Raw genomic sequence first — 15,103 nt, 5'->3', positions numbered from 1 at the left:
CCCTCACTGTCACAAACCCTCTACAGTCAACACTCCTACTCTATCCCCCAAAGACACTCCTGCACTGTCCCCCAGTCACAACTTCACTGCAGGCGACACTCCCACACTCTCCCCTAGAGTCACAACCTCACTGCAGCCGACATTCCCGCACTCTCCCCCAGAGTCACAACCTCACTGCAGCCGACACTCCCGCACTCTCCCCCACAGTCACAACCTCACTGCAGCCGACACTCCCGCACTCTCCCCCAGAGTCACAACCTCACTGCAGCCGACATTCCCGCACTCTCCCCCACAGTCACAACCCCCTCTACAGTCAACACTCCTACTCTATCCCCCAAAGTCACTGCCTTACTGCAGGCGACACTCCTACACTGTCCCCCACAGTCACAACCTCCTTGCAGCCTAGACTCCTACACTGTTCCCCAAAGTCACTGCCTCAATGCAGCCGACATTCCTGCACTCTCCCTCACAGTCACATCCCCCTCTACAGTCAACACTCCCACGCCGTCCCCCACAGTCTCAACATCACTGCAGCCAAGACTCTTACACCGTCCCCCAAAGTCACAGCCTTACTGCAGCTGACATTCCCGCACTGTCCCCCACAGTCACAACTTCACTGCAGCCAACACTCCCGCACTCTCCCCCACAGTCACAACCTCACTACAGCCAACACTCCTGCACTGTCCCCCACAGTCACAGCCTTACTACAGCCGACACACCCGCACTCTCCCTTACAGTCACAACCTCACTGCAGCCGATACTCCCGCACTCTCCCCCACAGTCACAACCTCACTGCAGCCGACACTCCCGCACTCTCTCCCACAATTACAACCCCCTCTACAGTCAACACTCCCACACCGTGCCCCACAGTCACAACCTCACTGCAGCTGACACTCCTGTATTGCTTCCTGTAACGGCTCCCCTACAGCTAGTGCTTTTGCAGCGCCTGTACCCACACCGTTCCCCCCAGTCACAAGCCCACTGCAGCTGACATTCTTGCACTGCTCCCTGTGATGGCTTCCCCACAGTCAGTGCTACTGCAGTGCCTGTTCCATGCCTTTGTATGCTGGAGCAGAGCTCTGGGTCTGTTTCTCATGTGTCATATTATCATTAGGGTGAGGAAGTCAATGCTGGTAGGATCGGTCTGACAATCACCGTGTCTGGAATGGTTGGAGCCCTCATCTGTGGACTCTGGTTGGATAGAAGCAAGACGTATAAGTAAGTCCCAGCCTTGTACAAGTTCATCCTTTGTCTTGCCTGCGTGCACTCATAATCTCTCTATCTTGATCTGTGGAGTAGAGAGTTGCGCGGGGACAGAAATCCCACCCGTCCCCACCCGTCCCCGCCAAAATCCCACCCATCCCCACCCGTCCCCGTGAGGAATCCCTCCGTCCCCACCCGTCCCCGTGAGGAATCCCTCCGTCCCCACCCGTCCCCGCGAGGAATCCCCTCCGTCCCCACCCGTCCCCGCGAGGAATCCCCTCCGTCCCCACCCGTCCCCGCGAGGAATCCCCTCCGTCACCATCCTTCCCTATAAACTTCAGAAATAGTTATTTTATTTAATTATGCTACTGAATTAAAGGCTCTGGTAGAGACCCATTTACAAATAAGCAAAGAGACTATTAATTTGGAAATATTAATTGGGAAGAATACATACTTTGTAAATGGGTTTCTACCAGAACCTCTAATGTAAATATAAAATATAAATACTCAGCTGATGAGAACCCACAAACTGTCAGCTGAGGACTTCCTTTGCAGTTGGCCTGGGGTCCCTTTTGCCAAGCTTGGCAGGCAGCAGTAGCGTCCCTGAGTCACAGATGCTGGCACCTCAGTGGCTCATGGATGCTGCCAGCGACTGCTGCGCTTGGTGGAGGGGAGTTCTGACCATCTCTAGAGGAGGTCCTCTGCTGGCGGTGCTTGGGGATCCCCACCAGTCACAGCAAGGGCCAACAAGTACTTCAACACTGTAGAAATAAAACCAGAAATGCATTTCCTTTTCTTTTGAACACAAAACAAAGATATCTGCCATATACATTTCCCAAGGCAGATGACTCTATGCAATGTCACCTCGGTAACAAAATACAAAAATAGACAAATACACCCCCTCCCTTTTTACTAAACCACAATAGTAGGTTTTAGCACAGGGAGTTATGCTGAATGCCTCGCGCTGCTCTCAATGCTCATAGGCTCCCTGCGCTAAAAAACAATATTGCGGTTTAGTAAAAGGGAGCCATAGTGCAAAATATAGACAGCAGATATAAATTCTCAAAACAGACACATTTTGATCACTAAATTGAAAATAAAATCATTTTTCCTATCTTTGCTGTTTGGTGATTTCATGAGTCTCTGGTTGCACTTTCTTCTTCTGACTGTGCATCCAATCTTTCTTCCTTTCTTTCAGCCTCCTGTATGTTTCCTCTCCTCCAGACCTCATTCTCTCCCCCAACTTTTTCTTTCTGTCTCCCTGTTCCCCCTTCTTTCTGTCTCTCTGTCTGCCCCCTTTCTTTCTTTCTCCGTGCCCTCCCCCAAGCCACTCGGTTTGCTGCCACCACCATCGGGGAATAGTCCCCAAGCCACCGCTGTCCCAAGCTTTCCCTGCAGAAGTGTCGCGCTGACCAGCATTCCGCTCCCTGACGTCAATTCTGACGTAGGAGAGGAAGTTCCGGGCCAACAAGGCATTTCTCCTCATTCCATCCAGCCTGAGCCCCATCTCTCCTTGATCCAGCATTTCCCTTCTGTGTCTGTCAGAATTACCATTCCACCTATTTTCCAGCATCACCCTTCTTTGTGTCCATCTCACCTATATCCCTATCTCACCACTTTTTCAGAATCTTCATTTGTCTCTGTCCTTGTCTTTACCCCATATTCACCATTTGCCCTTTCAATGTCTTTATCTCCCCCCCCACACACACACACTTTTTCAGCATTACTTCTATGTCTCTATTTCACCTCCTCTTCATGTCCCCTCTGTATCTCTATCCTTATTCAGAAGGTCCTGCTTACCCTTTCTCTTCTTTGTGTCACAATCTCCATTTTCAGCTTTCCCCCCTTTTCCTTTGTTACTGCACCCTGTAGCCAGAATCTTTCCACCCTCTCTCCACTCCGGCCCAGCCCAGTATGAAATATTTCCTTTTGTTTCTCTCCCCTCTCTCTTCTCCTCCCTCACCCACGAGTCCTGCATCTGGCCCTCTCCCTTCTACCTGCACCTGGCAACACCCCCCTGCTCCGCGGCTCTCTTAAGCAACTCGTCAGCAGCGGTGATCAAGACAAGCTGCCGACATCGAGGCCTTCCCTCTACGAGTCCCACCTTTGTGGAAAAAGGAAGTTGAAACAAGCGGGACTCGCAGAGGGTAGGCCCCGACGTCAGAAGCTGCTGCTGAGTTGCCGAAGAGAGCCGCAGGTAGAAGGGAGAGGGAGATAGGAAGGCTGTAGAAGCTCCGGAGCATGACACCGAACCCGGCCAGGATGATTTCTTTTTCAGGCTGCTGCTGCCGCTGCCATCCCCGACCCGAAATGACAAAAAACAGCCTAATGCCCGCGTCGGGAAATAGCCATGCTGAGCAGTGAGCTCAGCACGTACACAGATGAAAGCCTTGCTTGCTGATTGGTCCGGCGGCACGGTGGGGCGGGGCCGCCGGACCAATCAGCAAGCAAGGCTTTCATCTGTGTACGTGCTGAGCTCACTGCTCAACATGGCTATTTCCCGACGCGACGCCAGACTTGTAAGCTGCATCGCCAGAATTTAGGTAGGTTGTTTTCATCCCCGTGGGAGTCCCGTGGGCAAGGGGGCGTCCCCGTGGGAGTCCCGTGGGTCAGGGGGGCATCCCCGTGGGAGTCCCGTGGGCCAGGGGGCGTCCCCGTGGGAGTCCCGTGGGCCAGGGGGGGAACCCGCGGGATCCCCGCGGGACCCGCGGGATCCCCGCGATCCCCGTTCCCGTGCAGACCTCTACTGTGGAGTCTGACAGGTCTTTTAACTTTCACTCCTTACTCTCTCTGGCATTTGGAAGCTTTTTGTATGGACAGAGTGAAGGAATTTAATATTTCTAACTTGCTTCTCTAGTGATGGCCTCCAGTCAAAGCAACTTATAAATAGCATCATACTCCCGGTAAAACCCCCTCAACAATTGGAGCAAAACATCCTCAACTCATCTTAATATGAGAGAACAAAGCAAAAATCTCTACCATTGTATTAAATTTTAAAATCTAAATGGTTTCCCATCTCCTCATCCTCATAGTGCTAGAAGTAAAGAATGTACTTCTGTTTCACTTTCCTATGCTTCCGTTTTAGTTTTTGTCCACATTTTTCATACTTCGAATCTATTGACACTTATTCTATTTGTTGAGATTCTGTTCTGTGTGTGGAATTTGGCTGGCTTCTTCTACAGTATTTGCCCATAGGGCTCAGTGTAATATTTGCACTGCTGCCTTTTCCTAGCTAGGGATTTTCTGTACTTTTGCTGGGGGATTTGTTGTATTGCAGATTTGCAGGAACAGGAAAAATGTCCAAATGCAGGATTGACTAAGAAAGGAAGCGCAGGGCGATTTCACCCGCGGAAAAACCTGGTGAAGAAAGAGGTTTTGTGGAAGGTTGTGAATTTCTGGAATGAGATTTCTGAGCTGATATCTGGAGGGAGGTTATTTCAAAGAGAAGGAGCAAGGACTCTGAAACAGAAATGTCTGCTGCAGTTCAAGAAGACTTAATCAATGGAGATTGTTAGGATGAGCAAAGATTCCTCTGAGAACAGTAAGCTAGACAGAAAAAGAGGCCTCATGGTTGGTTGGTGATATAAATCTTGAAGGAGATTTTGTAGGCCATAACCATAAGAACATAAGAGTGGTCAGAGAGAGCCCTAAGCCAGCTGGAAGCTAAAGAAGCACTGCCTGGGCTTTGCACTCCCCAGTTATGTCTAGCAAGATACATATTTCAAATCTGATATATTTGAATCACAAGATAGAAATAAAATTATTTTTTTCTACCTTTTGTCGTCTCTGGTTTCTGCTTTCATTGCCTTTTCACTCTCTTCCATCCAGCGTCTGCCCTAAGAACATAAGAATTGCCGCTGCTGGGTCAGACCAGTAGTCCATCGTGCCCAGCAATCCGCTCAAGCGGCGACCCTTTTGGTCAAAGACCAGCGCCCTAACTGAGACCAGCCCTACCACCATACGTCCTTGTTCAGTAGGAACTTGTCTAACTTAGTCTTGAATCCCTGGAGGGTGTTTTCCCCTACGACAGCCTCCGGGAGAGCGTTCCAGTTTTCCACCACTCTCTGGGTGAAGAAGAACTTCCTTACGTTTGTACGGAATCTATCCCCTTTCAACTTTAAAGAGTGCCCTCTCGTTCTCCCTACCTTGGAGAGGGTGAACAACCTGTCCTTATCTACTAAGTCCTTGAACGTTTCGATCATGTCCCCTTTCAATCTCCTCTGTTTGAGGGAGAAGAGGCCCAGTTTCTCTAATCTTTCGCTGTTTGGCACCTCCTCCAACCCCATAACCATCTTAGTTGCCCTTCTCCGGATCCTCTTGAGTAGTACCGTGTCTTTCTTTATGTACGGCGACCAGTGCTGGATGCAGTACTCCAGGTGAGGACACACCATGGCCCGGTACAGCTGGCAAGAAGGGAGAGGAACTACAGAAAAGATCCATTTGACTAAAACAGCATTTTGAGATGGTATCAGAAATCTGGGCCTTGAAAACAATGCCAAGTACTGTATCTTGAAAGAGTCTCTGAAGGAGAGTTGATTTCTCTTGATACTTAATGTAGGCAGGGTGTCTGGAAAGGATTATAACATCAGATTTGGATGTGGTTTTCAATTAATTCTTATCTACCCAGTCAGTGATTTTATTAGGTTTGGAGGATATGGTGGCCATCATGTGAGGCAGCAAGGATTGACAGAAAGAAAAAAAAAGTGTGAACCTGACACTGGATGAGCAGAACTCCCAGCCCCTGCTCATCCTTTCTTCAGGGCAAACCTCATCCCCATTCCTGTTCTCCCTTTCAGCTTCTGTCTTCTGCAGCAGCTCTTGCAAATAGCCTCTTCCTGGTATCCTACTTGTCTCTTCAGTCAGGTTGCTTGGGGTTTTGCAGTTGCTGCAGCTTTTCTACATAGGAGCTTAGGGTGTTTTTCTTTTGTAGGGTTTTATGTGCCTTGTCTTGGAGGAAGTACAGCAGAACTGTCTTGCTCACTCCCTGGGGCTGCAAGTTATCATCTTTTTGGACTTGTCTTTCCAGGAGCTAAGTGGGATTGGAAGACTTCCAAAAATTTCAGGCTGACAAAGTGGGGCTCATTTTGAAAAAAGATAGATGTCCCAAAAACAGCATAGACTGGCTCTTGGATGTCTTATTAGTTAAAACGTCCAAGCGTCATTTTCAAAGCCAACTTTCTAGATATCTTTCTGGTCGTTTTGTTTCCAGTGCATTTTTCATTTGGATATCTTTGTATTTGAAAATGGCCAAAAAATATAGATGTACTGAGGGCTAAAACGTCTAGATAGGTCATTTTCTTTTATAATTTCTTTATTCATTTTTAAACTTACATCAAGTGTACAGTAAATATCAACCAAATATAATACATCACTTGAAAAATTTTCAATATCATACACCAAGAAGATTTAACCCCACCCCCCTCCCAAATTCATATACAACTAATATATACCATATGAAAATAATATCTTACGACAATCATCTATATATTCTTAATGGAAAAACAAGAAATCCCCCCCAAATCCACATGTGTATTTTTTTTTTTTTATAATTCTTTATTCATTTTCATATTTTACATGAAGTGTACAAAATATTGAGTTACAACTAATGAATACACAATATCACTTTTATATCTATTACATAATATTCTGAACAAATTTTTTTTATCCCCTCTCCCACCCCCACCCTTCAAGTACTTTCCAATCACCTTATACATATTGTATACCATATTATAACATGTTATGTAAAATTATTTTCACTACCCCCCCTCCATGTGTGCCATAAAGAAGAAAAGAAGAAGATAAATCCTATTATTCATTCAGTACAATACTTTGTCAATGGCCCCCATATTTTTATAAATTTAGGATATGTCCCTCTTTGTATTGCTATTACTCTTTCCATTTTGAATATATGACAAATTGTATTCCACCAAAATGTATAATTAAGGTTACTATGATTCTTCCAGTTATTGGTTATATGTTGAATGGCAACCCCTGTCATGACTAGTAAAAGCTTGTTATTTTCTGGTGAAATTTGACTTTTTTTTCTCATCATCATTCCAAATAACACTGTATCATATGATATTGCTACATGATTTTCCATCAATTTATTAATTTGTGGCCAAATTGCATTCCAAAAACTTTTAATGTAGGGACAATGATACAGTAAATGATCCAACGTCCCAGGTTCCAGATTACAGTGCCAGCATTAATTGGACTTAGAACTATCTAATTTTTCAAAATCCGATACCAAGTAGCCAACTTATTTGAAGCAGGAGAGACCTGAAAAAATTGGACATCCAAGGGCCCACAGAGCCATGCCTCCCCCCAGCGCCTGTCTAGAGACAAGTAATAATGCCGAGCCTGGAGGTAAGCCCAAAAATGAGTCTGAGGGAGGTGCCAATGAGTCCGGAGCTGGGCAAAAGAAGGGAAAGAACCCCCCCCCCCACCGCTAAGATATCCTGGAGAGTTCTACCCCCCCTCCGCTCCCACTGCCGAAACCAAGCATGACCCACCCCCGGAGGAAAGTCAACATTGCCGTACAACTGCAACAGCAGGGAGGCCTCCGGAGATTTCCCCTGCCGCCGCCTCCACCACCGCCACGCACGCCTCAAGGGCAAAATGGATGTCCAATTTTTTCAGGTCTCTCCTGCTTCAAATAAGTTGGCTACTTGGTATCGGATTTTGAAAAATGCGTCGGCCATGGGATCTATTGACCGCTTGGCTTCCCAGTGGCGGACTGAGCTTGGTACCCCTCTGGATCGTAAGGCCTTCCTTGATCTCTTTGCCGCTGTGTATGCCTTGGGGGGGTCCACGGATTATAGGGAAATGCAGTTTAAAATCCTTCACCGGGCGTATATTTCCCGAGCCCAGGGTGCTCGGATGGGACTGTGGGAGGATGCAGTCTGTATCAAGTGCCACCGGTCTGAGGGCTCCCTTACTCATCATTTCTTGGAGTGCCCTTCCGCTGCTGTATGGCTGCGCGCTCTCCCTTTTCTAGAGAGCGTTCTCCATCGAGCTGTTCCCTGGTCCTATGGCTTTTTGCTTTTGGGAAACCAAAGTGCATTGATTGAGGGGGGGCTTTCCCTCCCTCAACACAGGGTTCTGTACATGGCTGTCTTGGTGGTGAAAAAGCTCCTGTTAACACACTGGGTGGGCGATTCTGTGGTCTCCTTCCCGATGTGGAGGGCTCGATTGGCTGATGTGGGGTGTTATGAACTTCAGCGAGTTCCTCCGTCTGGTACTCTGAATCAACGATGTTACCGCGATTTGTGGCAGCGGGTGTTGAGGGGCTGTTCCAGCATGGATGCAGAGGACGTGCCTGTCTCCCCCTGACTTCTTGATTTCTTGATTTCTTCTTCCTTCTTTCGTTCCCCCTCCCCTCCCTTTGTTGGGGGGGCTGCTGCTGCTGTTTGTGCTTCTGTCTTTTTATTTCTCTTTCGTTTCTCTTCTGTCTTTTCGCCCTGGTCCCTGGAGTTGCTGCATCTGCGGTGGTGTGGGTGTGTGTGCCTGGGTGGGTGCTGTTGGGATGCTGGATGGACTGTGAGGGGTGTGCTTGGTGAGGTTTGTGGTGTGGGCGTGGGATTGGCAGATGTGTGGTTGCTTGGGGAGGGGTCTTAACACAAAATGTCAATTGTGATGGGCGTGCACTAATGGGGTTTTTCTTTTTGTACCGTGTATTTCTCTGATTGGCCTTCTCTTTTCTGTTGTTCCCGACTGTTGTCGATGGCTATGTTCCGGCTGTTTTGCCCATGGATGTATGTTCCTTTGCAATTGTTAATAAAGATATTGCAAAAAAAAAAAAAAAGAACTATCTAATTTTTGCAAACGTGTAGGGGTCCAAAAAGCTCTATGTAATAAAAAGAACCAAGTTTGTCTCATAGATGCTGACACTGTACATCTCATTCTCCAAGACCAAATTAGTGGCCATTGAGATGCAGTAATTTGATGCTTAATCTCAATGCTCCAAATGTCTCTTAGACCATTTTTTGGTTTTTTATTCAAATATCCAGATATTAATTTATACCACAATGCGGCTTGATTTCCTAGGAAGTCTGCTTGAAAACATAAGAACTTTAAACTATATTGATTATTCAATGTTTTCCATTCAGGGAACCCAACCTGAATGGCCTGCTTCAATTGCAACCATTTAAAACTTTGTTTTTTACTAAGACCAAATCTATGTTGCAATTGTGAAAATTCCAGCAGTTTACCTTCCGAAATAACATCATTCAGAGATCTAATGCCTGCAATAATCCAGTCCTTCCAAAGGATTTGAGCTCCGCCAATTTTAATCTTGGAGTTTATCCATAAAGACTGATTAGATGACTTGTTTATTGGGACAGGTGTTAATTTACTAATAAACCTCAACGTTTTCCAAGTATCCATTAATATCTTATTTTCTCTGTATCTTCTAGGCATGTTGATACTTGGAAGATGAACTAAATTTAGGGGAAACATAAGGCGCCATTCCAAATATAACCAATCCGGTGCATTATCTATCAGTTCTGGGAGGATCCAATACATACCCTGACGTAAAATATAGGCTTGATGGTACCTATAAAAATTTGGAAAATTTACCCCTCCCTCCTTAATTGATTTTTGCAAAGATACCAAAGCTATTCTATGTGTTTTACCAAGCCAAAGAAATTTCGTTAAAATGCTGTTAAGCTTTTTATAAAAGGACCCCTGAAAATAAATAGGTATCATACTCATTTGGTAGCAAACTACAGGCAAGATCATCATTTTAATAGTTTGAACTCTCCCCCACCAAGAAAGATGTAACGGATTCCATTGCTCACATAACTCTGTAACTCTTTTCAATACAAATTTTTCATTTTCTTTTACTGTATCTTCAATTGTATTTTTAACTTGAATGCCAAGATATTTAAATCCTTCTTCTTTCCATATGAATGGAAAAGCGTCAAATAATCCTTTTACACAATGAACATTTAAAGGTATAAGTTCAGACTTACTCCAATTAATTTTATAACCTGAAAATTTGCCAAACATATCAATTAATTCCAATAGACAAGATAAGGTAGACTCTGGATTCTTCAAATAAAGTAAAATATCATCCGCATAAGCCGAAATTTTATATTCCATATCAGAATATGGAATACCCTGTATCCCCCTTGCTTGCTGTATTGCTAACAATAAGGGTTCTAATACAACATCAAATAACAAAGGAGATAAAGGACAACCTTGTCTAACTCCCCTCTGCAATTGAAAACCATCAGATATCATATTATTAATATTTAATCTTGCAATCGGGAAGCTATACAATGTTTTTACCATTTGTATAAATCCAGAACCTATACCAAACCATTCTAAAGCCTGATACATAAAATTCCATTCTACCCTATCAAACGCTTTTTCTGCATCCAAGGAAACTGTAAAAGCCGGTTCATCCATTTTTTTTTGATAAATTTAACATATGAAACAATAATCTAGAGTTATTAGAGGAATGTCTTTTAGCAACGAAACCCGTCTGATGCGTGTCTATAATATGTGGGAGAGCTTTGGCTAATCTCAAAGCCAAAATTTTCGCCAAAAGTTTATTATCCACATTTATTAAAGATATAGGCCTGTAGTTTGAAACCAAAGTAGGATCTTTATTTGGCTTAGGCAAAACAATTACTATTGATTCAGCCATAGTACCTTTAATATCACCTTTTATAAGTTGTGTCTGATATAAATTTAGTAAATATGGGGAAAGGACATTTTGAAATGTTTTATAAAATTCTACTGTATAACCATCACCACCTGGAGCGGATCCAACTCTAAGAGATCTCAACACTGTTTCTAATTCTTTTAATGATATAGGTTCATCTAAGCTCCGTTTTATATGATCAGGAACCTTAGGTCCAATAATTAAATCTAAAAAATTTTTACCATCTTTTTGCCTCTCCAAATAAGGCTCGGAAGAATACAGGTCCTTATAAAATTTTAGAAATTGCTTTAAAATTATATCCGTTTGATTGGTTATTATACCATTATCATCTTTTAACCCATTAATGTTAGTTCTTCTTTTTTTTGCTTTAAGATAATTTGCCAATAATCTTCCCGCCTTATTAGAATTTCCATAATACATTGTCTGTTTGGAAAACAAGTGTCTTCTTATCATTTTTGAAGCTAATTCGTTATATTTACCTTTTGCTTTCAAAAAAGCTTGTAATACATCATGTTCCCATTTGCTTACCAATTTAGTTTCTAGTATTTTAATTTCTTTTTCTAACTCTATATACTGTTTTTTAATCTGTTTCCTAACAAAAGCCGAATATGATATAATATGACCTCTCATAGTCGCTTTAAAAGCGTCCCATACATTTTCAATAGATGTATCTTCCACTAAATTAATTTGAAAGAAATCACTAATTTGTGTTTTAAAATTTTCCAAAAGTTTTTCATCCACAAGCAATGCATTATCAAATCTCCAAAGAGGTCTTCTATTTTCTAATTGATCTAATTGTAAATCTATCCATACTCCCGCATGATCTGAAATGATAATGGGATCAATGGAAGCCTTAATCACTTGCTGCACCTTATGTGATGAAATAAAAATATAATCTATTCTTGAAAATGATTTATGAACCTGTGAACAAAATGAAAATTCCTGATCATTAAAATGAAGAATACGCCATATATCCTTCAAATCACATGATTGAACCAAATTATCTAAACCTAAAGATTTTATACTTTTACCTGGTTTTTTATCCATTAATGGATCCATTACAGCATTAAAATCTCCAGCCACCACTAAAGTAGAAGCAGCCAGTGGTAACAACATACTCTGCAATTTTTTAAAGAATTCTGATTGATTCGAATTAGGGGCATATATATTGAACAACGTCAGGGCATTATTTCCCATACTTATATCAACATGTAGCCATCTTCCATGTGGGTCCGAATTTACTATCTTAAAATTGGCCATACACTTTTTATTTATAAGAACTGCTACTCCTGCTTTTTTACCCTCTGCTGGAGCAAAAAAACATTCTTTCACCCACCCACCCGTTAGTTTCTGTGATTCCTTTATATTAAGATGAGTCTCCTGCAGACAATAAACATCCGCGTTTTGCTTCTTTAAAAATGATAATACCTTTTTCCTTTTGATTACATGATTCAGGCCATTGACATTAATAGAAAATATCTTAAAAGACATAATATATTTTATACTCCTTATCATAATCTTCCTCTTCCCTTCTTCCATAACTAAGATCTAAAAAACTTCTCCCCATGGCACACATTCTTACCTCCAAATTACCCAATCCCTTATTAATCTTTTCCTTAATCATCCTAGTAATATCTTTAATACCCACCTTCTTCCCACCCCTCCCCCCCAATATAATTACTGCTTAAGGACACACATTGGACAGTAATCCCAACTTCCCCCCTCCCCCCCAGGCAACCAATATTTATTAATAATCTAATTATATCTCTCTTCTTTTTCCATTTTAAAGTAATTAATTTCTCTATCTATTATTTAACCTTTAGTCACATAACCATATTTATTTCCTAACATTCCATTAATGCATTTTTATCATTTCACCAATCTCTAATTCATTCCCCCAACATTTTATTTCATTCAAGAAAATTCTATCATAGTCATATATTTAATAAAAAGTATCATTTTCCTATATCTTATATTATCTAATCCATCTTCTCCTATCCTCCTTTAAATATCCAACAACAAATATCCATCTCTTCATATATTTCTGTTAAAAAAAAAAATTCAATTTTATAAGTTTTTATCCTCTATTTGTATTTAAACATTTGTATTTCATTTTCAAAATAATTTTTTTCCCCCTTTTTATATTTCCTCTTCTCCAAATTAAATCCAATCTTTTTAAAACTATATTATCACAACATCAATCTTTACATTCCTTCAGCTAACAATAAATTCTTATGTATCTTTCTTTTATATTATTCATTTTCCTTTCCTTTACTTGCATTTAAATATCATATAACTTGTCCTTTCTATCATTAGTCCATTCTGCAATCTTTTCCTTATTGTCCTTTCATTCTTTACTTTCTCCTTTTCTTACTTATTAAATAAACTGAACTTTCATATTTATTTCTTATCTCCATCCATCCACCCTTAAAGACTTTTGACTGCCAATTGTCATTCATTTTTTTTTTTTTTTTATAATATCCTTTTAGTCTATCAGTCCTGCTTTCTTCTTCTTCACATCTATTTATTTTCCTATTCAGTCTTCACTTTTCCTTTTGTGTTAATTTGTCCAGTCCTTTAATCCTTCTTGTTCATTCTTTACTCCAACCATCCATCTTTCAGTCTAATAACTTCACTTTAATGTCTTTCCACTCTATCCTTCTTTCTACTTTTTTTTACATTCTTTTATTTTCTTTTTCACTTGTTCATTTTTATTTCCTGTTCTTTGTTGCATATTCTTCTTTTTCCAACAAACAAAAGTCCCATAGTTCTTTATACTTAATTTTTTGTTCAATATCCACCAATCCAGTCTTAGTATTTATCCCTTCATTTCAACACCCATTGTGCTAAAATGACATAGGTTCTGATTTTGAAAGAAAGGTCTTTAGTTTTTCCGGATCCACAAAATACAAAGATTTATCCCCACAAGATACCCTCATTTTTGCTGGGTAATATAACCCATACTTATATCCTTTTTCCTTTAATTGAGATCTCAGATCAAGGAATTTCTTCCTAATATTTGCTGTATTTTTAGCAAAGTCTGGTAAAAACCATATTTTGGATCCTTTATAGTTTAAGTTTTTATCTTTTCTATTGCTTGCTGGTATCTTAACATCTTGAATATTAATGTTCTTGGTCTCCCTTGATTTTCCAGACTCTTTATTGGAATCCTGTGCGCCCGTTCTATTTCCAAAGGCTGTTTGAAATCCAAGTGCAATAATCTAGGAATTAAATTTTCTAAAAACTGTATTGCATTTTTCCCTTCCAAATTTTCCTGTATTCCAAAAAGTTTTATATTCTTTCTTCTTCCACGGTTTTCGTAATCTTCCAGCTGACTTTTCAATTGAATTATTTCCAAACTGTCATTTTTGCATCTTTTTCCTTCACATTCTAAGCTCTCCATTTTAACTTCTAACTCTGTTGTTCTTTTATTAGCTACTTCCATTTGTCTGTGTATATTCAGGATTTCTTCCTTCAGTTCTGCCATATTACTCATAGTCTCTGTCAGCATTTGTTTGATTTGCCTCAGTTCCCCCATAACTTCAGCTTTGCTTAACTCCTCTGATAAATCAGCAGGAAGCGGAACCTTATTCGGGGTAATTTGATCCTGCTTCTGCCTTTTCACAGCCCCTCCGGTTTCACTCTTACTCTGTCGGGTGCTCGCCATGCTCCCGCTGTCCTCTCCGATGTTTTCAGCCGAAAACAGTTTAAAAGGAAATCTTTATTTATTCAACGGTTGCCCAGGTAAGAGGAGCGCTGCAATCACACGACCATTTTGTGTGCGCGCTAAGCCACGCCCCCCACATGTGTATTAAGATTGGGAAAAGTGTAACTTATTTATTACTATAATTTAATAAAGGTCCCCACACATCCTTAAATTTATTATAATAACCTTTTTGAACAGCCAACACTCTTTCCATTTTATACACATGACAATAAAAAAGAAAAAGATAGACGTTTTGCTGTTTGAGAATGGCCATTTTCTCTACTGGATTTCTGAACATTTTTCACAAAATGTCCAAACTCAGATTTAAGAGGTCCAGTCGAAAAAGTCCCTCAGTGTTTCGTGTGTGTTCATGTGCTCTAGTTTTAAAGAGTGGGAAATTCTTTGACAGGTGTCATGAAGAGGATTAATTACAGAGAAGGACTGCATGTCCGATACCAGCTTTAGCTAGTTAATAAGAATTGCCATACTGGGACAGACTGAAGGTCCATCAAGTCCAGCATCCT

At 41.6% G+C, this 15,103-nt stretch overlaps 1 protein-coding gene across 3 annotated transcripts in view; it reads left to right on the top strand.

The window, feature by feature from the left end:
* FLVCR2 (FLVCR heme transporter 2) overlaps positions 1-15,103 on the top strand; it is a 157,178-nt gene that overhangs the window by 54,788 nt on the left and 87,287 nt on the right. For all 3 annotated transcript variants that reach the window (XM_033950885.1, XM_033950884.1, XM_033950883.1), the window contains exon 5: positions 1,115-1,218. In XM_033950885.1, coding sequence (XP_033806776.1) covers positions 1,115-1,218 — 104 coding nt within the window. The remainder of the gene's footprint in view (positions 1-1,114; positions 1,219-15,103) is intronic.

Source organism: Geotrypetes seraphini, chromosome 7 (genome assembly GCF_902459505.1).
Source record: "Geotrypetes seraphini chromosome 7, aGeoSer1.1, whole genome shotgun sequence".
Classification (NCBI taxonomy): Eukaryota; Metazoa; Chordata; class Amphibia; order Gymnophiona; family Dermophiidae; genus Geotrypetes; species Geotrypetes seraphini.
The sequence above is the reverse complement of the archived record's forward strand: the minus strand, read 5'-3'. Positions and strand labels throughout refer to the sequence as shown.